Genomic DNA, 23549 nt, shown 5'->3' on the forward strand with positions numbered 1-23549 from the left:
ACAAAACAAAAAAACCGCTATGGAAAATCACAAAGAATTTTATTTTTTGTTCTCCAGTGCCATCTGGTGTTACATGTTTATAATACATTCAAAATGCTGGTGACCCAGACCGTGACAGTTTTTCTAAGCAATAAATTAAAGCTGAATTTCTAGCCACTGCAGTAAAGAGGCTTTGTTGGATGCCCACAACTTCTGCTGTTACAGTGTTATGAGAAAGGGAGAAAACTTTTCTCAGTCCATCTTCTCTGTGTCAAGCATAATTTTATACAACTCTATCATGTTGCGTCTTGCATGGTCTATAAACGGAAACAAAAACACTTGAACAAAAATATATATTAGGGCAGCAAGGCAAAGAAAACAAAACAAAAAACCAGGAAAACCCCCCGAAACAAAACATCCCTCAAACACAGACAGGAAAGGTGCCAGGCAAAAGTTAAGTGCCATTTCTATAAGCTGCTGACCTCCAAATGTTGTTGGACTACAACTCCCACTGGTCAGGGGAGATGAAAGCTGCACTTCAAAATGTCTGCTAGGCTGGGGTAAAAGGTAAGGTAAAGGTACCCCTGCCCGTACAGGCCAGTCTTGACAGACTCTGGGGTTGTGCGCCCATCTCACTTAAGAGGCCAGGGGCCAGCGCTGTCCGGAGACACTTCCGGGTCACGTGGCCAGCGTGACATCGCTGCTCTGGCGAGCCAGAGCCGCACACGGAACGCCGTTTACCTTCCCGCTGGTAAGCGGTCCCTATTTATCTACTTGCACCCGGAGGTGCTTTCGAACTGCTAGGTTGGCAGGCGCTGGGACCGAGCAGCGGGAGCGCACCCCGCCGGAGGGATTCGAACCGCCGACCTTTCGATCGGCAAGTCCTAGGTGCTGAGGCTTTAACCCACAGCGCCACCTGCGTCCCTGCTAGGCTGGGGTAGGCTGTATTAATTCAACGTTCACCCAGATACAGACTTGTGATGGGGAAATTCATCATAATCGAAATCATTATTGTGTCATGAATTGCAAGCTATTCTGGGAAATACAGCTTGTCACTGGAAAAAGCTTCTTATTTTTAACTGGGACTATTTCACACAGTGTAATTGCCCTAATCTGTGGAACAATTCCAAAACCGTAGCAAGTGCTGGTGGAAGGTGTGGAATGAATATGGCTCTTGCTTACCCACACGCTCTTAGAAGCAAGCAGAATCCAAGATCCTGCCATAGAGTACGCAGAGAGTTAACAAGAGAAGTTCAAACCTGTAGAAACCGGTCCTGTTTTGCCAGCCACTCCTCTTGAAATACAGCCTGAGAGATCTCCCAGTACCCCAATAATAGCCAGTGGGGTTGGATTGTGCTTTGCTGTGGATAAACCAATTGTACTCTGTTCCTTTTCCCACCCACATCCCTTCCTTAAGTACAAGATGGTTCCAGAATAGCTCACCTGGCTAGTTTTCTTGTGTTGAGTACAGGACATTTGTGAGGTTTTTGAAGCAGCTGATCACACAGCCCAGGGGCTGACTATGTTACATATGTTTTTGTCTTTCTCGGTAATGTCGTTAATTATTTGTGGATTTCCTAGTCCATGTTTCATTTGTATACCAGGCAGGGCATATTATTTTATTTTTTGAACATAAATACAAATCCTGTTTCTCGCCAGTCTGCCCTTACTGGGGACCCTGAAAAATCTTTTTTCACTGTGGCCTTTTTTCGCAGTGGCCCTGGGAACAACCAGGAGTGCATACTGAGGATCCCAATGGTTTATTTGCAGGGATGACCTCACCCATATGCCTCAACTGTCCTGTTTTAATCTTGGAATCACAGAAGCCAATCCTGGCTTCTGATTGGATCATGGAATGCCTTGAGTTTTGGTCCAGCACTCTGGAACGAGTCCTCAAGACAGAATGCTGGACCAAAAGATGCTCAGCCTGGCACGAGTCAGCTGGGTGGCAGTAGGGCACCGGAATGAAAGCCACAAGTTTTGCAATCTCATGTGTGTGAGAAAGCTCAGCCAAAAAAAGAAGCGCCCTGATTTGGGTCCCAAGAATGCTGGAGAGTATGACTTTCACTGTTGTCTGTCATCAGGTATCAGTCTGTACAGATGCCTAGAGAAGGAGGAGGCAGCAGAGTGGGTTTGTATCACCATCTATAGAACTCTTTCTGGCTTTGCCAAGGTTATTTCTGCTTGACCTGATAGTTCCTCCATGTGCCTATTTCAGAACAGTCCTCATTCAAGAACAGGACGTTTCCTTGATCGAAGCAGAGGTGCTTCAGTGTGTCCCTACCTATTAGAAAATTGTATTTAGTGCTCAAATGATTATCCCCCTCCACATCACTATTGAATACTATATAAAGTGGCTCCTCTCAGCACTGAGCATTCACATCCAGCAGCCACCATGAAGTGCAATAACACAGCATTCCTAGTCCTCATCATGGGATTATTGGCACCTTGCGCTAAGGCACAGTATTTCTTTCCCCGTTCAGAAGGTAAGAATTCTGGTCCTTAAATGCATTAAGTGTGCAGTATGCCAGGCCTCTCTGTAAGGACCCATTTATGTATTTTTACTGTGCTATTGCAAACAATGACTCCCTCCACACCAGATATAAAAAGCACATGGATCCAGTTTTCTTATGAAACCACCATGGGACTCTTTGTAGGGTCTCATTGTGGAGCTTGCATCTTTGGTAGAGATGATATCAGGTGTAAGGTTCACAAATGTCTTCAAATGGTATTATGTCCTGTGTTTCAAAGGATGAGATGACATATATTGTACTTGTGACATTTCCTCTTCTCGTCCTTCCTCCAGAAATTATGCCTAGAAAATGCGCACTCACTCCAAAGTATGGAAAATGCAGTTTATCCCTTCCACATTTTTACTATGATGTCAAGAGCAGCATGTGTAGGAAATTCATTTACAGTGGTTGCGGAGGCAATGGAAACAACTTCGAATATTATTACCAATGTGTTTTGAAGTGTCAACAGTTTGGTAAGGACAATTAATTCCCCCCCCCTTTCCTTACACCTTTAAAACAACCAAATGTTTGAAGCAAAAATCTGTTGAAAAGTTGCCTTCTGTATTAATGTGGTTTCACACTCACATCAAACGTGTAAGATTTGTCTTCTTGCCCTTTTCATAGCACTTCTAACGTTCAGGTCAACAACAGATATACAAGGTAAGAGTTGTTATGGTTGTCTGCCGTGTGATTCAAAAATTGAGTTGGAGGTGGGTGGGTGGGGGAGCCTGTCAATATGATAGGCAAGCCAGTCAAAGACAGGTCATTAGCTGCAAGATGATGAGCAGTGACTGCTTCAGCCTGCTACTTTATTCTGTGGGACTAGGGAGCAGATCTCTATACGTCGGCCATTTCCCTTCCATATTTATCCTTTTAATTGAAATTACTTCTGTTGGAGGGGTCTTCTTCAACACCTGACACTACTGCATACCACTCCAGGGTTCCTGTCATTGCCCACTTGGAAGAGATAATCTCAGCAGTTTGAATCATAGATGCAGGGCTTTGAAATAGGATTTACATCTACTATGGTAAAAGGTAAGGGGACCCCTGACCATTAGGTCCAGTCGTGGCTGACTCTGGGGTTGCGGCGCTCATCTCGCTTTATTGGCCGAGGGAGCCGGCGTACAGCTTCCGGGTCATGTGACCAGCATGACTAAGCCGCTTCTGGTGAACCAGAGCAGTGCACGGAAACGCCGTTTACCTTTACCTATTTATCTATTTGCACTTTGACGTGCTTTTGAACTGCTAGGTTGGTGGGAGCACGGACCAAACAACAGGAGCTCACCCTGTCACGGGGATTCGAACCGCCGACCTTCTGATCGGCAAGTCATAGATGAGCTTATATACTGTATTGGTCCGAATATATAAGCAGCACCTTTAAAAGTCAGGGGCGGGGGAGTAAAAAAGACAAAACCCGAATATAAGCCGCTGCCTATATATAGGCACTCACACCCGTTCTGTTTTACCGTATATCTTCTTTCCACAGCGATATAGTAAAAGCCAGTTTTTGTAAGGTCATGAATTTAAGCCGCACTTTAACTTTTCACGGTCGGGAAAAAAGTGAGGCTTATATTCAGGCTAATGCAGTATGTGTGAGCTTTCCACATACTGCTTTTCTCCTCCAGGCCCACCTCCGAAATGCAAACAGCCATTAATATTAGGAGACTGCAAAGCAAGTAAGCGACACTATTATTACGATGCTGGGAGAAAGAGATGTTTCGTGTTCATATATAGTGGATGTGGAAGCAACGGGAACAATTTTGATTCTTTCAGGGAATGCTACGAGGAGTGTGAAAAGTATGGTAAGAATGAGCACTTTTAATCTTTTTTCCCAATCAACCCGAAGAACTTGCACTTTTTGCTCAACTTTATGCATGCTCTAGTGCAAGCTTCCTCAATCTCGGCCCTACAGATGTTTTTGGCTTACAACTCCCATGATCCCTAGCTAGCAGGACCAGTGGTCAAGGGTGATGGAAATTGTAGTCTCAAAACATCTGGAGGGCTGAGGTTGAGGAAACCTGCATTAGTGCATAAAGCCTTAGCCCACAAATATCTAAAGCAGTGGTGGCCAAACTCGGCCCTCCAGATGTTTTGGGACTACAATCCCCATCATCCCTGACCACTGGTTCTGTTAGCTTGGCATGATGGGAGTTGTAGTCTCAAAACATCTGGAGGGCCGAGTTTGAGGAAGCCTGCTCTAGTGGCATTGCAGCTCCACTACAGCATCATATTGCCCTATAGACATGCCGGGGGGGGGGGGGGGGAGAGCTTTGGTATTAAGAGGTTAGCACGTTGGGGAAATTAGTTCTCTGATTTAGAAAATCAGCAGAGATGCAGCGTTTGATGCAAGAGTGGGGAAGCTTGATGCTAGAGCAGAAAAAAAGTGCTGGCTTCAGAGGGGAAAAAATTGAGTCTAGCATTAAGAAAAGAAAAGTTGTTGTTGTTTTTTAATGTTCTAATTTGAAAACTGACAAAAGACACCTGAACACCTGGCTGAACAAAGGGTTTTGTACTGGCATCTGAAACATATCAGACTATGTGCCAGGTACTGTATCTAATCTGATTCTGCTCCACCACTGGCACATGGATATTAATGGGAAAGGGCAAGGCAACCTTATGGGTCCCAAGCTGAGCTCCAGGATACTAACATTCATTTCATTTCACTTCTAATTTGTATATTATGTTTCTGCATCACTAAACACAAGGCAATTTACAAGCTAAAGAAACAACAAACTAGATGGCAAAGAACGACTAAGTTACAATCAATAAAAACAATGGCAAGTTGCATTGCATAAAATACGACAAAACATACAGAGCCATGCAAAAGGATCAAATGGAGAAACAATTGGGGTGAAGAGTTAGTCTAGATTGCTCAGGAGCAATTGCAGCCTGAAAAAGGTCTCTCATGGTTCTCCTTCTCCTTATAACAGAAACACCCGAACATCTGATAAATCCTGACAAGCTTGAAGGTAAGGGCCAAGTAAAGGTAAAAATTCCATAGCATTTTCCTTCTGACTCTCATATGCATTTTGCCTTCCACTCCTGCTGGCTTTCTTTAGTTCTGATGCAGCCTGTTGCTTAAGGCCTCCTTTACTGTGTCTTTACTTCTTAGCAGTTTTCACCAGGATCCAAGGGCTTGTTTCCTCCCAATACATCATGGGATCTGGCCAGAAGCATCCGTTGCAGCCCCTAAGCCAGTGATGGCCAAACTCGGCCCTCCAGCTGTTTTGGGACTACAATTCTCAGCTCTCAGGCTCTGCGTGATTGAGGGAATCCCCGGCCGCGTCATCCCCTGGACAGCCAATCAGCTGGCTCGGGGTGTGTGGCCTGCCCAATTTAACACAGGGATCTCCCTCTTTTGCCGCCTCCAATTGCTCCCATTAACCTTACTTAATTGTGTCATGTGTCTTTATTTCCACTGGGGGAGGGTAGGAACTCGCCACACAACTTATGGATTGGGGAGGGACAAGATAATGTCCCAAGAGGACAGTTGTCTTCTGCATGTGTCATTCAGTTCTGAATTCAAAGTTCTCAGCCAAAAGTTTTCACTTTTTTCTTCTCCAAACTACATATTGGTCTCTCAGCCCAAGAAGCTTAGGACACTCCCTACTTCCCTCTCTCCTATTAGGTTCAAGGGCCTATTTATTGACAGTGGAAGAGTATCTGAAGCCGTGTATGAGTATGCAGCCTACTGCCCCTATTGCTATTGCTATGTCCTTTTACTGATCTCCTTGCCCACCATACTTCCTCATCTGCCATAGCAAGCAAGACTCCCCTTACTTATACCATAGAAGGTGGGCATGGAAGGGGAAAGGGGGTCCCTGAAGGAAAGAGGGTGGGATGTGAGGCACCGGCGCACTCTCCACACTGCCTCAGAATGCATTAAGGACAGGCAGGAAACCCAAGACACTCATTTCACATCCTGATCTGTCTCTTTCTATGAAGCTTGGCTGCACCAAATCAAAGGCTGTTGGTACGTTTTCTGTGATAGTATGCTAAATCTACCTAGAGGCATCTCAGAAGGCATAACCCCATCTTACTTAAGTCCAACTGGTCTCTTTCATCTGTGCTTTTCCCACTCTTGTCAACGTGGCTGTTGGATCCCAGGGCAGAGTTCTCCTAATTGTCACCGAGATCATCTCAGGTGTTGCAACCACAAGCACGAAACCTTCAAATTCTGTTTTCTTCAAGAAATGAAGTAACAGATGTGAACCTTGTTTTTGTCCTTCTCTCCCCCCTGCAATATCAGACTTTCTGCGTGATTATTGTGACCAACCCCTAGACGTGGGAGGCTGCAACAAGGACTTACCTCGCTTTTACTACGATTACAGTAGCAGGACCTGTAAGCCGTTCAACTACGGTGGCTGTGCAGGGAACAGGAATAACTTTGAGACAGAAAATGAATGCCTTTGGGCATGTGCAGCCGATGGTAAGGGCACAGAAATGTTTAGAACTTAGAACTTTCATTATTCTCTGAATGTTATTTATGCAAGGATTGTGTTCCAACTGCATCAATTCAACACCCTCATTTCATAGGAGAGGGAGAAGCTCTGTTTCTTGGAATAGCCTTTGAGTTGTGGATTAAGGTAGCGAAAGGTGCATTCTGTTTGATGCATTTTATTGAAAAAATGTCAAAGGATCTGGTGGTGGAGGAAGGAAAAGCAACAACAACAACCCACAAAATGGTTGGCAGTTGCAAGAAAGATGGTATCTTTTTGCTGCAAGCTACTCTTTCACCTACTGTTTCAGCTACTAGGGACGTGGGTGGCACTGTGGGTTAAACCACAGAGCCTAGGGCTTGCTGATCAGATCGGTGGTTCAAGTCTCCATAACAGGCTGAGCTCCCGTTGCTTGGTCCCTGTTCCTGCCAACCTAGCAGTTCGAAAGCACATCAAAGTGCAAGTAGATAAATAGGTACCACTCCGGTGGGAAGGTAAACAACGTTTCCGTGCACTGCTCTGGTTTGCCAGAAGTGGCTTAGTTATGCTGGCCACATGACCCGGAAGCTGTACACTGGCTCCCTCGGCCAATAAAGCGAGATGAGTGCCACAACCCCAGAGTCGTCCGCGACTGGACCTAACGGTCAGGAGTCCCTTTACCTTTACTATTTCATCAGAAAGCTAGATGAGCACTGTTCCTCTTGGCCAATATGACAAAAGAATCTGTCTGCCCAGAATTGTAATGAATAATCAATTTTTGAAAAGTTTCTGAAAATTAGTAAAAAGGTAAAGGACCCCTGAACGGTTAACTCCAGTCATAGGTGACTATGGGGTACGGTGCTCATCTCACTTTTCAGGCTGAGGGAGCTGGCCTTTGCCCACCGACAGCTTTCTGGGTAACATGGCCAGCATGACTAAACCGCTTCTGGTGCATGGAAGACTGTGATGAGTGCCAGAGCACATGGAAATGCCATTTACGTTCCTGCTGCAGTAGTATCTATTTATCTCCTTGCGCTGGCATGCTTTCAAACTGCTAGGTTGGCATAAGCTGAGACAGAGCAATGGGAGTGCACCCCATCATGTGGGCTCGAACCACCAGCTCTCCAATCAGCAAGCCCAAGAGGCTCAGTGGTTTAGACCATAGCGCCACCCATCTCCCCACAAAGATTAGTAGAATGACCTGGTGATGTGCCAAGGCATGTCACACGTTGGTAATGTACAATTCCATAGTGATCCGTGGCACTCATATCAGTGCATTCCACACAAGGTCCTGTATACCTGAAGGAGTGTCTCTACCCTCATCGTTCAGCCCGGACACTGAGATCCAGCTCCGATGGCCTTCTGGCGGTTTCCTCGTGAGAAGTGAGGTTACAGGGAACCAGACAGAGGGCCTTCTCGGTAGTGGCGCCCGCCCTGTGGAACGCCCTCCCTTCAGATGTGAAGGAAATAAGTAGCTATCTTATCTTTAAAAGACATCTGAAGGCAGCCCTGTTTAGGGAAGTTTTTAATATTTAATGCTGTATTGTTTTTAACACTTGATTGGAAGCTGCCCATAGTGGCTGGGGAAACTCAGCCAGATGGGCGGGGTATAAATAATAAATTATTATTATTATATTATTATTACAGTCTTGAGTGGTTATGCTAGCTAGAAATTTCAAGTAGCTGCATACATGTACCTGTAAATCTATGGCCTTAATTGAGGAGCAAATACACTTAATTGAGGTTGCGTGAACATTCAGATTTCTTCTTCTTCTTCTTCTTTGAAGTGAGATGACCATAGGGTGGCAGTCTTTATTTTTTGACTTATGCTGTGCACATGCTATACATCATGACTCCCCACCTCCACCCAAAATTCCTGGGTAGTGAAGGGTGAACCCTCAGAGAGCTCTAATTTCCAAGGGCCCTTAATAAACTACAGTCCCCAGGATTCATTAGAGGAAGCCTTATGCTTTAAATATATGACGTAGCTTTAATTAATCCAAAGGTGATTTGGTGGTTCAGTTGCCACAGCATCCCTCTGTGTGTTTGTGGCTGTACCTCATTGGTTGTGAGCGTGCTCAGAGCTGTGTTGCTGAATGACAAATCTCCTCAAAGACAAGCAGGGGAGCAACAGAGAGTATTTCCTGACCTTAAGGAACTTTTCCTTTCTTTCGTTTAGCATCTGATATCTGACCTTGCTAGAGGGAGAGTCAGCAAGCAAGCAACAGTGAGTCCTTTTCTATAATCTCGTTTTGCTCCCCCACCCCCTGCCTTGAATTAGAGAAGTAGGAGGAGAAATAGTGGGTGGCTTGTGTATGTGACATCCGCCCCCTTTTCTTTCCACCATGCCTAATTTTATAAACTTGTATCGTGCACCCCCTGACTCAGCATCCCCGCAAGCTAAACGGCCTCCCAAAGTATAGTTTCATCTTGGTGGAAATAGGTCTCAGCTGCACCGCCACATTTAACTAAATTATGCCAAGACCAAAATAATGGTCTTTGCTGCTCGACTGAAACCTAATTTATGGTCAATTAATGGTATTCCTTTAGAGCAGGTCAGTTGCTTCAAATACCTGGGTCAGGTTGTAAGATCAAATAGGTCCTTCTTGGCGCACAGAGAATACATAGCCTCAAATGCATCGAAAGCAGCCTTGGTGATTAGAACCCTGTACTCCAAGAAACAGGCACAAACTGTGAAAGTTGCCTTGCGACTCTTTAAAATGAAAGTCCTCCCTCTTCTGCTGGTGGGCATTGCCTTGGGCTCACGTAGGGACTCTGAAAAATTGGAATCTATCCAAACCCAATTCCTCAGGGCCATACTCAGGATCCCCCCCTCCGTGGCAGGTGCGATCATGAGATTGGAAACCGGTTGTCAAGCCTTTAGGTATGTGGCCCTGAAAGCGAAGTTATGGCTATGGCTCAAGCTCTGTTTCAGACCGGTGGGTTTGGCCCCCTTGATTCTGAGGGATAACTTTAAATCTCCATGGGAAGGGGAGATAGTGGAGGAAGTGCAGAAGTGCGGGTTGTCCTCCCTTTATATAGAGTCCATGACGTATAGCCACGCAAAGGCGGTGATCGCCCAAAGATTAAGGGATATTGCCAGACAGGAGGACATAGCCCGTGTGAAACCTGGGTTGTTTCTGGGGGAGCAGATGTATCGGGCTGCTCCAGCTCGCTACCTGACGGATATCCACTACGTGGAATACCGCAGACTATTTACTGCGGCTAGGCTGAATGTTCTTGACTTGGCGGTTCTGAAGGGAAGATATGGAGGAGTCCCATATGACCAGAGATTATGCCATTGTGCGTTGGGTGAGGTAGAATCCACAGAGCATATTTTACTGAGCTGTCCCTTCTACAACAATTTAAGACAGTATCTTATAACTCCATACTTACCCCAGCTCAGTCCCCGACAAAGAGGAAAGCAGACAGCATATCTGCTAAATAAGTCTTCTGGGAAAACAACTTTGTCAGTGGCTAAATTCCTTTTCCTGGCACTCAAGTGTCGGAAACATGTAACTGAATGCTTTGATGTGGGTTATCTGTGAGAGGTTTAGTACTGTGGTCCTACCTAATTTATGTACCCCTATGATGTTTTAGTTTATAATTCTGTATTGTGTTTTATCTCTATCGGTTAAATAAAGGAATTGATTGATTGATTTAATTGTTCCTACCTACCTCTTCTTTGGGACGCGGGTGGCGCTGTGGGTTAAACCACAGAGCCTAGGACTTGCCGATCGGAAGGTCAGCGGTTCGAATCCCTGCGACGGGGTGAGCTCCCGTTGCTCGGTCCCTGCCAACCTAGCAGTTCGAAAGCACAGGTAAACAGTGTTTCTGTGTGCTGCTTAGTCATGCTGGCCACATGACCTGGAAGCTGTACGCCGGCTCCCTCGGCCAGTAAAGCGAGATGAATGCCACAACCCCAGAGTCAGCCACGACTGGACCTAATGGTCAGGCGTCCCTTTACCTTTACCTTTACCTCTTCTTTCTTCAAGTTCACATTGAGTCTTTGTGCAGGGCTTTGCCTCTTCTATTTTCAGATTCATTACCATCTGATTGGGTCCTATGGAACAACGGCACCAGAGGAAGCCAGGATGCGCATTCCCAAAAAACTATGCCTTCATCTAAAGGCTTCATTCTTGCATGCTTGTCAATAAACTCACCTGTTCTTCTTCTTCATCCTGCAGGCTCTGTTTCTTGAATATTATCATTATCATTATCATTATCATCATCACCATCCCAAATGTCTTAAAATCCACACATTCTTAGTGTGAATGTGGGGAGAATAAGAAGCGATGAACGTTTAAACCAGGGCAAGATTATTTGAAGCAGGGTAGCAACTGCCAGTCAAAAAGAGGTTTTACCTTAATATGGAGTTCAGAGGAATACACCATCTATCTGCCTCCAATGTGAGAGGTGTGTCCAGATTAGTTAAATGAAAAGAGCTGCTAGGAGGGGATTGATGGAAACTATGAGTTGATAGCACAGTATGTGTGGGCTTTGTTGGGGATAGAAATCTCCCAGCTAATTCCTTATATATCTTCGAATCTGATCTAGGGTCCACTTTGTAAGAACCTGGGGAATTATTTCAAAAACTAACAATTTGCTAACCAAGTAGTCTCCCTATATGATTGTAGCTGCTCCATAAAACCGCCCCCAAGAATTCCAAAATTCTCCATATTAAGTAGTTCAAAATAGTACATAAGCAAAGCCATAAAATTATAAAACTGGACTGGCATAGTCCCAGGGATCATCCACACTTAATTTTTGCCTTGCTCTTTCCAGGCAAAGGTCAGTGTTTAAAAGCTATGTACCTAAGCAGGGGTTTTTGGTATGTGTAAATTGCTCTGAGCTTTCCCCCTGAAAACCTGTTCTTTAGTGCTGCATTGGAGCAAACATTAATTTGGGCTTTCCGTGAATTGACATTTGCTCTGACTGAGCTTTAAAGAGCAGGTTTTCACAGGGAAAGCTCCAGAACAGAGGTGGATAAAACAAGTAGTATTTTGAGAATTTTGTTTTGAATAGCTTACCATTGACTTACCATTGACTAGCTTACCATTGACTAGCTGTCCCAAGATTTCTCCACCATAAGTCAACTTTGCCAAGAAATATTCTCAGGGAAAGAGAAATCACTTCGCTGTAGTAAAACTGAGAACTGTTTCCATATATATTAGTGTTTTGCTAAAGGCTCATCCACACTTCTGCTTCTCTTGTGCCTAGAAAGAATGGGTCTGAGCCGTTTTCCCTTTGCTCTGCTCCTATCCCTGAGAAAACCCTCTCTTTACTGCTAAATTGGAGCAAAAGTCAATCCGGAGAAACCCTGAATTGCTGTTTGCTCCTAGGTAAAGATAAAGGGACCCCTGACCATTAGGTCCAGTCGTAGACAACTCTGGGGTTGCGGCACTCATCTCGTTTTATTGGCCAAGGGAGCCGGCGTACAGCTTCCGGGTCATGTGGCCAGCATGACTAAGCTGCTTCTGGCGAACCAGAGCAGTACACGGAAACGCCGTTTACCTTCCTGCCACAGCGTACCTATTTATCTACTTGCACTTTGACATGCTTTCGAACTGCTAGGTTGGCAGGAGCTGGGACTGAACAATGGGAGCTCACCCCATCGCGGGGATTCAAACCACTGACCTTCTGATCGGCAAGCCCTAGCTCTGTGGTTTAACCCACAGCACCACCCGCTGTTTGCTCCTATTGAGTGCTAAAGAGTGGTTTCCTCCAGAGGAAAGCAGCTGGGAAAGAAGTGTGGATAAGGCCTTAGTCTGCCTAAGGAAAGACTCAAGTAAAGAAGGGGACTTCAGCATTGCCCCTTGACAAAGGTCCCAGGACCATCGTCCCAACTGGGTTTCACTCCCTGAAGAAGCAGATCACACAAGCAGTTAATCTGTCCTCTCTGCACATTGAAATGCCAATACACCATTTGCCATCACACCCTCAAAGCAAACTCAAAGCACACCCTGTAATGGGAAAAGGTTGTATTTGTTTAAATATAGCAATAAGAACTCAGGGGATCTGCATAATCAAATACAGTGGTGCCTTGCAAGATGAAATTAATTCGTTCCGCGAGTCTCTTCATCTTGCGGTTTTTTCGTCTTGCGAAGCACCCCTATTAGCGGCTTAGCGGCTATTAGCGGCTTAGCGGCTAAGCGGCTATTAGCGGCTTAGCGGCTTAGAAAAAGGGGGGAAAGGGGAAAAACTCGCAAGACTCGCAATCCCATAGGGAAATTCGTCTTGCGAAGCGCCTCAAAAAACGGAAAACCCTTTCATCTAGCGTCTTGCGAGGCATTCGTCTTGCGGGGCACCACAGTAACTGAACCAGTCAAGCAGATCAAATTAGTCCAAGCAGTAATTCAGGGAGGTATCATCTCCCTTCCTGCTCTTGGGCAAAATGTCAGGCCTCACCTGTGTCCCCACAAAAAGGACTGGGGTTCTTCATCCTTGCCACTAGTGACGTGGACTATGAATGAGGCAAGTACACAAAACCCCACTGTTTCTGCATTCAACCAGGCACGCATGCCCAGCGCACAGGGCATCCACATGAAGCATTGCAGGGCAAGGTGACAAAAGAGTGCCTGCACCCAAAACGCCTTAGGAATTCTACCCAACAATGTCGGAAGGCATGACTTTACCTGCCCCAACAATCCCTTGTTGTTTGTCATCAGGTGCCAGGAAGTACAGGTGCCTAGAGAAGGAGGAGGCAGCAGAGTGGGTTTGTATCACCATCTAATGGAAACAGAACTCTTTCTGGCAATGCCAAGTTTATGCTGATTGACCTGATAGATAGTTCCTCTATGTCCCTAGTTCAGAGCAGTCCTCATTTGCAAGCAGGAGGTTACCTTGATCTGAGCAGAGGTGCCTCAGAGTGTCCCTACCTATTAAAAAATTGTGTTCAATGTCCAGGTGGTTATCTCCCTCCACATCACTATTGAATACTATATAAGGAGGTTCCTCTCAGCACTGAATATTCACATCAACATGCAGTGCAATAGCACTACACTCCTGGTCATTATCATGCGGATATTGGCACCTTGCTCTAAGGTGCAGGGTTTTTTCCATTCCGCAGGTAAGCCTTCTGGCCCTTCTATGCATCAAGTGTGCAATATGCCAGGCCTCTCTGCAAGTTAGGAATCCCCTGCAGATTGGACGGGATTGGGCAGGTTGGGCATTGGGCGTCATCATGGCGACAGTTCTCTGGGATGTGTAAGTCACCATTGACTCTGGGAGACTCAGAGAAATGCTCTGCTTTTTCACCTTTTGTTCAGCCTGCCTGTATCCTTGCCTCTACACTTTCACCCTAATGAATACATAGGGTCCCATCTGTGCTTTACCTTTAAAGCAGTATTATTCCCCTTTAAACTGCCATGGTTTGTACGAAAGATTCCTGGAAGTGTAACTGGGTCAATGGGCTGAGAGTTGTTCGGAGACCCCCTTCTCCTCAATGTACAAGCCTTCTTCCCAGGCAAATTTGGGAATTGTTGCTGTGCGAGGGGACTTGGGGTCTCCTGACAAGTCTTATCACCCCTAATAAACTTACAGTTTCCAATGTACTTTGGGGAAGCCATGGATGTTTAAAGTGGTATAATAGTTTGAGTAGGGATGCAGGTGGCGCTGTGGGTTAAAGCCTCAGCGCCTAGGGCTTGCCGATCGAAAGGTCAGCGGTTCGAATCCCTGCGGCGGGGTGCGCTCCCGCTGCTCGGTCCCAGCGCCTGCCAACCTAGCAGTTCAAAAGCACCTCCGGGTACAAGTAGATAAATAGGGACCGCTTACCAGCGGGAAGGTAAACGGCGTTTCCGTGTGCGGCTCTGGCTCTGGCTCTGGTTCTGGCCAGAGCAGCGATGTCACGCTGGCCACGTGACCCGGAAGTGTCTCCGGACAGCGCTGGCCCCTGGCCTCTTAAGTGAGATGGGCGCACAACCCCAGAGTCTGTCAAGACTGGCCCGTACGGGCAGGGGTACCTTTACCTTTACCTAATAGTTTGAGTCTGCCCTGTAACTGGTGATAATGGGAGGCGTACCATTCTTTGTTACATATCCAGTTTTATAAATTCAAGTTTGGAAGTCTCTTGACACATAAATCTACAGTAATAGGAAGTGTTCACTGGGATTTTAAACCATTTCCTTCTTTATAGTCTATAACTTCTTAAAGGTAAAAGCAACATCTCCTAGAGATTAGGAAGCACAGTTCCTGTTGAACAAATCCAGAAATGTCTCAGGAAACAATGCTTTACAAAAATAATTTTAAAAATGCCCCCAATTCATGACATTGGAGAACTCATATTCCGCCCCCCCCCGGAGGCAATGGCTGCCTCTACACCATACATTTAAAGCACGTGGATCCCCCCGACTCCAAGGCCTACAGTGCCCACAGAGAGCTACAATTCACAGCACCCAAAACAAACTATTCCCAGGATTCTTTGAAGAACACAATTTGCTTTACACAGATAGTGTCTACACAGGCAACATCACATGAGCTGATAGTGCCCTTTCTAGGAAAATTTCCAGCTCCAGTTTGAAAGCATGTGGCAGGTATCACATTCTTTGGCTTTTGGAGAGTCATTCTTAACGCTAAAAGAAAATGAAATCAATAGGGCTAAAAAGCCCTTGGGCTAGCATCCCATGGGGCAGGAAATATAAATTATTTCATGATCTCAGTTTGGATTACAATAGCAAACTTTGCTCAAAGTCGCAGCTGATTCTACATTTGACTTGAGAATGATGGATGTACTGCATTTGACAGCAACTAACACATTCCATGTGGGAATCTGCTGCCTTTAGTGCCTGGGGGGGGGTGCAGCAGCTTCGTTGTCAGTGTGGCCCCACAGACATTCACTGAATTGATTATTCTTAAATGCTGCAGTCTTCTTAAAGGCTATGGGGAAAAACCACCACTGAACTCTACAACTGGACTCCAGAGTGGGCTCTTTAATGTGTATGCCTCTTGGGTCCCAATGTGTAGGCTCCATCTTTGGCTACTTGGTAGAGAAGATATCAGATGTTGGGTTAACAAATGTCTTCAAATGGTATTATCTTCTGTGCTTCATAAGATGAGCTAACATATATGGTACCTGTGGCTGTTCCTCTTCCTCCAGGAACTATACCTAAAAAATGCACACTCACTCCGGATTATGGAAAATGCAAGACCTTCCTTACGCATTTTTACTACGATGTTAAGAGCAAAATGTGCAGGGAATTCATTTACAGTGGTTGCGGAGGCAATGGAAACAACTTCCTAGATTTATACCAATGTGTTTTTGAGTGTCACCCGTCTGGTAAGGACAATTTTAATACCCCCTCCTTTCCCCTAAACCTTAAAAACAAAGTGAAAATCTTTTTATAAGTTGCCCTTGTGTTTCTAGGGAGTGTTGCTGCTGGAGGTCTTATGCTGCATCACTTTTTTTAAAAAAAGAGATGTTAATAGGAGTTGTTGTCCAGCAACATATACCATATTTTTTGCTCTATAAGACTCACTTTTTCCCTCCTAAAAAGTAAGGGGAAATGTGTGTGCGTCTTATGGAGTGAATGCAGGCTGTGCAGCTATCACAGAAGTCAGAACAGCGAGAGGTGATCCCTCTTGCTGTTCTGGCTTCTGAGATTCAGAATATTATTTTTCTTGTTTTCCTCCTCCAAAAACTAGGTGCGTCTTATGGTCTGGTGCGTCTTATAGAGCGAAAAATACGGTAGTGACTCTTCCACGCCCTTCCCCTACAGACTCCCATGGCCCACAAATTCAACTTCAGTGGGGACCCCAAAACTCTTGTAAGCTGCCTAGGGAGGTGTTAACCCTGTAATAAGGGGGGGAATGTAAGCATTCCTGCCCTTAGTTCTTACAGTAATCTCTAAATAAATAAAACAATTAGAAGTGAAAGCAGCACACTTTAGATTACGGATGGGGAAGCTGAAGCCCACCTACCTCTTGGAGTATTGGCTGTGCCATCAGCAGAGGTGTTTTTAGAGCAGTGTGACCAGTTTCCCGGCACATGGTGAACTGAGCTGTGAGGCCGTCTCCCCACCTCCTTCCCAAAGCCTAACTTGCTTTGCAAAGGAGGCATGAGGGCTCTGCTGACAGGGTCCTAGAGTCCTCCCAGATCCTTCCCAAAGCCTACCTAATGCTTGCCCAACTTTGGGAAGGTGATGGAAAGAGTGTACAGTAACGTTTAATGGAGATAGTACAGGCATAGGGGTGGTGGGAGTTGTAGTCCCAAAATATCTGGAGGGGCGAGTTTGCCTGTGCCTGAGATAGTACAATGTTTAATTAAGAACCGGATGGGAAAGAGCAGTTCCTGAATTAATCTCTAGCTAATTGTATCAGCTGTCCAATGGTCCGTTTTACATTTCCCCGTAAAAATCTAAGCTGTTTCACACTCACATCAAATGTGCTGTACGGTAAGATTCTTCACCTTGTTCTTTTCACAGCACTTCAAGTACACAGGCTAATTGGGTGGAAACAAGGTAAGAGTTCCTTTGGCTGCTTGCAGCGCGATTCAGAAATGGAGTGGGGGAGATGCCTCTAAATATGAGAGTCAAAAGAGACAGGATATAAGCAGCAAGATGGTGAGAAGGGACTGCCTCAGTCTGCCACTTTGTGGGACTTGGGAGCAGAGAAGGCAACCCTACGAGGGCATTTCATGGTTTACACATCCTGAACATAGGATATGCAAACCATGAGATCCAGGCCCCCCAAAATTGATGGGCATTTCCATTCAAATGGTCTCTGTGTGCCAAGTCTTTTGATTATGTGGGGCAGGACTTTATTATTACGGTCACAGACCAGTTCCGGCTCACTTACAATATCAGGAAAATCATAAAACACAACAGGAATACACTGAATTGCATTTGGGTATAACAGAGGCAATTCAGATATAGCGGCAGTTAAAAATATATATTAAATCTTGATGACTAAAATATAACCTAAAATTGTCATTTAAAACCTTAATCATTTTGGTAGTACATCTTGTTCCCTAAGTTTTATGGCAGTTGCACAGAATTTGGCCACCCTTAGCGTAATCTCTAGATCCTTGTCCTCTACCTTGTCCTCTTGGTTTAGACATTGAAGTTCGGACCCACATTTGGAGATTTTTGTATAACAGGAGTAATAAATACCGAGTGTATATCTCCGTAGAAATGGCAGCGTAACAAGACATGAGAGACATTTTCTACCTCTATCAAGCTGCAGGGGCAGACTTATTTCACATATGGTTTACCCTCGAATATGCCCTGCAATAAGGCAGATGGCAGCACGTTGAATCTAGTGAGGGTAAATGACCGTCTGTATTTGGGTATTTGTAATTTTGACAAATAATTTGCTGGGGTAAATCCTCTCCCATTACCTTTTGTTGCCGGGTGTTTATTCATCTCACTCACGTGGCACTGCAGTTCCACATCCCAGATTCGTTGGCGTATTATTGCTCTAGCTTTCTCATAACCTACAGCTACGAGGGCATGTGGGGAAAACCCCAAGCCTCTTAGCTTTTCATGCAGTGTAGCTTTCCATTTGGATTGGTAGGAATCCAGTAGAGGGCAGGACTTACCTTGGCTTCCCCCAATGTTTTATTCAAGTTGGCACCCCGATACAAAGGGGCTGGGAAATGGGTGGGGTCTTTTTCAACACCTGACATTCCTGCATGCCACTCCAGGGTTCCTGTCATTGCCCACTTGGAACAGATAATCTCAGCAGTTTGAACTGCAGGACTTTGAAACAGGGTTTACATCTACTATATATGTGTGAGCTTTCCACATCCCCGTTTCCTCCTCCTCCAGAGCTACCTCTAAAATGCAAGCGGCCATTTACATTCGGAAATTGCCAATCTAGTGTGCTACGCTATTATTACAATGTCAAGTTGAAGAGATGTTTCATGTTCATATTTAGTGGATGTGGAAGCAACGAGAACAATTTCCATTCTTTCAGGGAATGCTACGAGGAGTGTGAAAAGTATGGTAAGAATGAGCCACTTTTTGTCTTTTTTTCAATCAACCCGAAGAACTTGCACTTTTTGCTTAACTTTATGCATGCTCTAGTGGCATTGCAGCTCCGCTACAGCAGCATATTGCCCTATAAACATGGGGGGAGTGGGGTAGCGTTGGTATTAAGGGAGTAAGCATTGCTGATTTGAAAAAAGTCAGAAGAAATGCAACATTTGACGCTAGAGTGCGAAAACTTGGTGCTAGAGCAGGGAAAGTGTGCAGGCTTGTGTGAAAGTGTGAAAGAAAATCTTGTATAGCACTAAGGAAAAAAAGGGAAAGGGTGCAGAATTTTGTTTTTTTAATGTTATCATTTGAGAACAGTGACAAAAGTCACCTGAATGCATGGCTGAACAAAGGGTTCTGTACAGTGGCAGCTTGGTTCTCGAATGTAATCTGTTCTGGAAGCCCATTTGGCTTCCGAAACGTTCGAAAACTGAGGCGCAGCTTCCCATTGTTTGCAAGAGCTTCTTGCACTCAGTGGAAGCCACATTGCACGTTCAGGTTCTGAAAAATGTTTGAAAACAGAAGCATTTACTTTTCAGTGTTCAGTAGCCAAAACGTACAATAATCAGGAATGGAAGTTCAACTGTGCTGGCATATCAGACTAGGGACTCAGCTACATTTGTAAAAAAAACACCACATTATGATTGCGTTAAAACACTGAGACACCAGATGTCGCTGTAGAGCTGAAATCTGAACTCGATGATATTTCCCAGTGTGAGCTTTGAAACTCGCCCCCCCAGTGTTTTTTTATAACTGTGTAGATGCAGCCTTAGGGGGGAGTATCCCTTGGGACAGTGGTTCTCAAACTTATTGCTCTGTGCCACACTTCCAAAATAAAGGTTTGCTTGCGCCATACCAAAAATTGTTATTGATAAGAAATATCTGTAAATAATTGCAACGTTCTGTGTTTAAGGTGATCCCCAATTTTAAACTTAAAAAATTTGGGGGTAAATATAGTATTATACATGGAAAAATGCAGTAATTATAAACAAGTATCTTTTATTGTCCTTGAATTTTCCTACCACACTTGCCATCCTCTCCTGCCACACCAGTGCATCTAATTACTGTATCTAATCTGATTCCATTTCACCTAAACTCCACTGGCACATGGATAAGGGAGGATGTTAATTTATGAGTATATTCATGGGAAAGGACAAGACAGCCTACCGATCATTAATGGATCCTAAACTGAACTGCAGTAAGTCCTTAGCATAGTGTTTTTCAAGAACAGAAACCTAACTAGAGTTGCTCTAGATTGCTCTGTAGCGATTGTAACTTACAGCATAAAAATGGTCTCCAGTCTCTGCCATTTGGTTAACATGGTTCTCCTTCTCCTTATAACAGAAATACCTGAATACCTGATAAATCCTGACATACTTAAAGGTAAGAACTGAGTAAAGGAGGGCTCCATGGCATTCTCTTTCTGACCTTTGTATGAAATCTGCCTTCCACTCCTACTGCATTTCTTCAGTTCTGCAGTCTGTTTTTTCAGGTCTCCTTTGCCATATCTATACTACGAAGCTGTTACTTTCTATGAAAGGCTGCACCAAATTTTCTGTGATAGTATGCTAAATATGCCTTAAGGAATCTCAGAAACCATAATCTCATCCTATCTAAGTCCTTGACTGCATCTACACAGCTATAAAAAAAACACTCTGAAAATGCTATGAAAAGAGACCATTTTAAAGCTGACAATGGAAAATTTCATAGAGTTCCAATTTCAATAAATTTTCACAGTGCTATAATGCATTTATAACTTCTTTTTTTAACGAAAGTAAATGTAACGAGTCCCAACTGGTCTCTTTCATCTGTTGTCCACATTTTGTCAATGTGACTGTTGAATCCCAGGGCAGAGTTTTCATAATTGTCACTGAGATAATCTCAGGTGTTGCAACCAGGCGTTCCAAGTGGTGGGGGCTGAGGGGTCTTCAGACCCCTGCCATTTTTTTCAAGGAGGGGGCTGAACTCCCTCAAACTCCTGTGGCTCCACTCCTCCTCCGTCTCCCCATCAACGTAGGGAGGAGGTGGCCCAACTCCACACTCCCCAACACCCAGTATACGAGGGCCGGCATTGTGGCGGTGGGATACCTACACAGCCCTGCCCAGTGGTCTGCCCCACAACATGGGGGCAAGTTGGTGCCCTTGGTTGCGACCACAAGTATGACACCTTAAAATTCTACTTCCTTCAAAGAACCAAGTAATAAATATGAACCTTGTTTCTGTCCTTCTCTGCCCCTGCAATATCAGAGTTTCTGCTTGATTACTGCGAACAACCCCTAGACATGGGACACTGCCACAGTGCCTTTCGTCGCTTTTACTACGATGAGAGGAGCAGAACCTGCAAGCCGTTCAACTACACTGGCTGTGCAGGGAACAGAAATAACTTCGATGAGCAATATGAATGCTTTTGGGCATGTGCAGGCAATGGTAAGGACACAGAAAATGTTTAGAAGTTTCCCAGAGAGGAACTTCCATTATTCTCTGAATGTCATTTATGCAATGATTGTGTTCCAACTGCATTAATTCAATATCCTCATTTCATAGGAGAGGGAGAAGTCCCCTCACCCTCTCTGGTGGGCACCATTGTGGGCTGGTATTCCTCCACGCATGGGAATTCAATGTGGGAATACCCAGGGACTGGTTCTCTGACAGCAAAGGAAGCCTCTGGGCTGAGCTTGCTGCCTGGTTATTGGTCCCACCCACTCACTTAATCAGCAAATCAAGAGTTGGCATGGGCCACCACAGGGTTTCTGAACATTCAGATGGGTTTGTTTTTTGCTGTTTACTATGAAATGAGGTGACCAGTGGGTGGCAATTTTTCTTTTTTGACTTAGGCTGCACATTTAAAGCTCATGACTTCTCCCACAATTATCCTGTGTTCTGAAGTCAAACCTGCACTGAGCTCTGATTACAAGGGCCCTTAATAAATTACAGTTCCCAGGATTCGTTCGGGGATGGCCAGGTGCTTTAAATATATGTTGTTTATGCAGCTTTAACTAATACAAAGGCAATTTGGTGGTTCAGTTGCCATACCAGCCCTCTACATTTTTGGGGCTGAACCTCTGAACCATCCCTGTTGCATCCCTTCCAAAAATGCACTCAAGGTTATCCATGAGGCACCATCAAGGGCCAGCTCTAGACTGTCATTGTTTTGCAGAATTGACAAATCTCCCCCAACTTTAAAAAACAACAACACCATACCTTTTGAAGTAGGGAAGATGATAGGAAAATGCAGTAAAACTGTGGGAGAACATTCAATGGATTGGAAGTCATATAACCCCAAATCTCAAACCACACACTCTTTCTTTACCCCACCAATGCATTTTATTCTTTTTAGAGCATATAGAGGCAGCAGTGGGGGATTTCTGTCAATCTCCTGTTCTCTGGTCAATCTGCTACCTGCACCAGTCAACCGATTCTGCCATGCATGATGTTATAAACTTGTCTCATGCTTCCTGTAACTCAATGTCTCCACAAACTAAAAATACCCCCAAAACATTCCTTGTGGTGGAATTGGTTCTCGGCTGCACCTTCACATTTAATTGTTCATAGTGCTCTCACTTCTTTCTTCAGGTTGACCTTGAGTCCTTGTGCAGAGCTCAGCCTGTTCTATTTTCACACCCACTAACATCTCATTGAATCCAGTGGAACAAAGGCAGCAGAGGAAACCAGGAGGCATTCTTTTTCTCAGCTATGCCTTTATGTATAGGCAGATGGCTCATCCTGCTGTACCAGTCTTTGCCAAAAATTCTCACGCTCTTGCCAATAAACTCACAGGTTCTTCTGCACCCTGTGGGCTGTGTTTCTTGAGTGCTGTTGTTGTTGTCTTCAGGTCTGCATATCCCTTTTGTGAATGTGGGGAGAATAAGAAGTGATGGTTATTTGAAGAAGGGTAGCAACTCCCAATCATAAAGAGGTTTTACTCTAATATGGAGTGTTCCAATTCATACATTATCTGTCTGCCTCCAAAGAGAGAGGTGAGTCCAGATTAGTTCAGTGGGAAGAGCTGCTATGAGGGGATCTATGGAAACCATGTGTTGATGGAACACCATGTGTGGGGCTCCAAACATGCTTTCGTTCACCTTCTAGGCTATGACTTTCCCTCATTATATTGAGCCTGGCCAAGTTACTTTACAACCTGAGTATAATGTGACCTTGGTGTAGGTACCATTGCCTGTTCCATCTCAGGCAACAGAGATCAGGGATTGGATTTAGCCAGGAGGCCAGATCCAGATGTTTCCCCAATCCCCGGGGACCACTTTGACAGGTAGGTGTGGGCACCCACCTGCCAATCATACAACATCACCATGATGCCAAGCAAATTATTTCCTTGTCCCTGAAAATGGTTTTCCTTTGCGATCCTTGCTGTCATCACAGATCAGCTGACCAGCGCTGGCAGTAAACCTCACTAGACAAGGGACAAGTAGTAGCCATTTTCAGGCTCCCAAACATTCCTCTGGACCCCCATCTTTACCTGCATCACACCTAACGTCACATATGCCTCAGGCAGCCCCTTCACTCTGCCTAATGATAGGGCTGGCTCTGGCTGTATATACCTATACACCAGGAGTGGGGAAGTGGCCCAGGCCAGTGGGCAGGATTCTGCTTTCCTCAAGCCCACAAGAGCCACTTTGACCCACCTGTCAATCATCTGACATCACCATGGCATC

General features: G+C 45.0%; 2 protein-coding genes across 7 annotated transcripts; both read left to right on the plus strand.

Moving 5' to 3' along the window:
* Window positions 1–1070: 1070 nt before the first annotated feature.
* On the plus strand, window positions 1071–13732 carry LOC307203941 (PI-stichotoxin-Hcr2f-like). Of its 6 annotated transcripts, none has more exons than XM_079955242.1 (10): window positions 1071–1206; window positions 2064–2110; window positions 2198–2465; window positions 2786–2965; window positions 3117–3152; window positions 4118–4294; window positions 5423–5461; window positions 6742–6921; window positions 9090–9137; window positions 13579–13732. In XM_079955242.1, the coding sequence occupies exons 3-9, from the start codon at window positions 2375–2377 to the stop codon at window positions 9101–9103; spliced, it is 717 nt and encodes a 238-aa protein (XP_079811368.1). In that variant the 5' UTR covers window positions 1071–1206; window positions 2064–2110; window positions 2198–2374; the 3' UTR covers window positions 9104–9137; window positions 13579–13732. The 6 variants fall into 6 exon arrangements, with proteins under 6 accessions (XP_079811368.1, XP_079811367.1, XP_079811370.1 ...); XM_079955241.1 differs by lacking the exon at window positions 13579–13732 and adding an exon at window positions 10951–11085; XM_079955244.1 differs by lacking the exons at window positions 2198–2465; window positions 13579–13732 and adding an exon at window positions 10951–11085.
* LOC307204594 (actinia tenebrosa protease inhibitors-like) lies at window positions 9958–22699 on the plus strand (the record flags this gene model as incomplete). The annotated part of the gene is made up of 8 exons (XM_079956198.1): window positions 9958–10227; window positions 13817–13979; window positions 16005–16184; window positions 17329–17364; window positions 18673–18849; window positions 20224–20262; window positions 21127–21306; window positions 22453–22699. 8 exons carry the CDS (start codon window positions 9958–9960, stop codon window positions 22455–22457), a joined length of 1050 nt encoding a protein of 349 aa, XP_079812324.1. The 3' UTR covers window positions 22458–22699.
* Between the last annotated feature and the right edge of the window lie 850 nt (window positions 22700–23549).

This window comes from Podarcis cretensis (genome assembly GCF_951804945.1).
Source record: "Podarcis cretensis genome assembly, chromosome: 15".
Classification (NCBI taxonomy): Eukaryota; Metazoa; Chordata; class Lepidosauria; order Squamata; family Lacertidae; genus Podarcis; species Podarcis cretensis.

Excerpts from the sequence above, each read along its gene's own strand:
- LOC307203941 (XM_079955242.1), top strand. The coding sequence starts at position 2,375 with ATGAAGTGCAATAACACAGCATTCCTAGTCCTCATCATGGGATTATTG. Across the intron at positions 2,966-3,116 it reads TTTGAAGTGTCAACAGTTTG|CACTTCTAACGTTCAGGTCA; the intron begins GTAAGGACAATT and ends CCCTTTTCATAG. Across the intron at positions 5,462-6,741 it reads AAATCCTGACAAGCTTGAAG|ACTTTCTGCGTGATTATTGT; the intron begins GTAAGGGCCAAG and ends CTGCAATATCAG.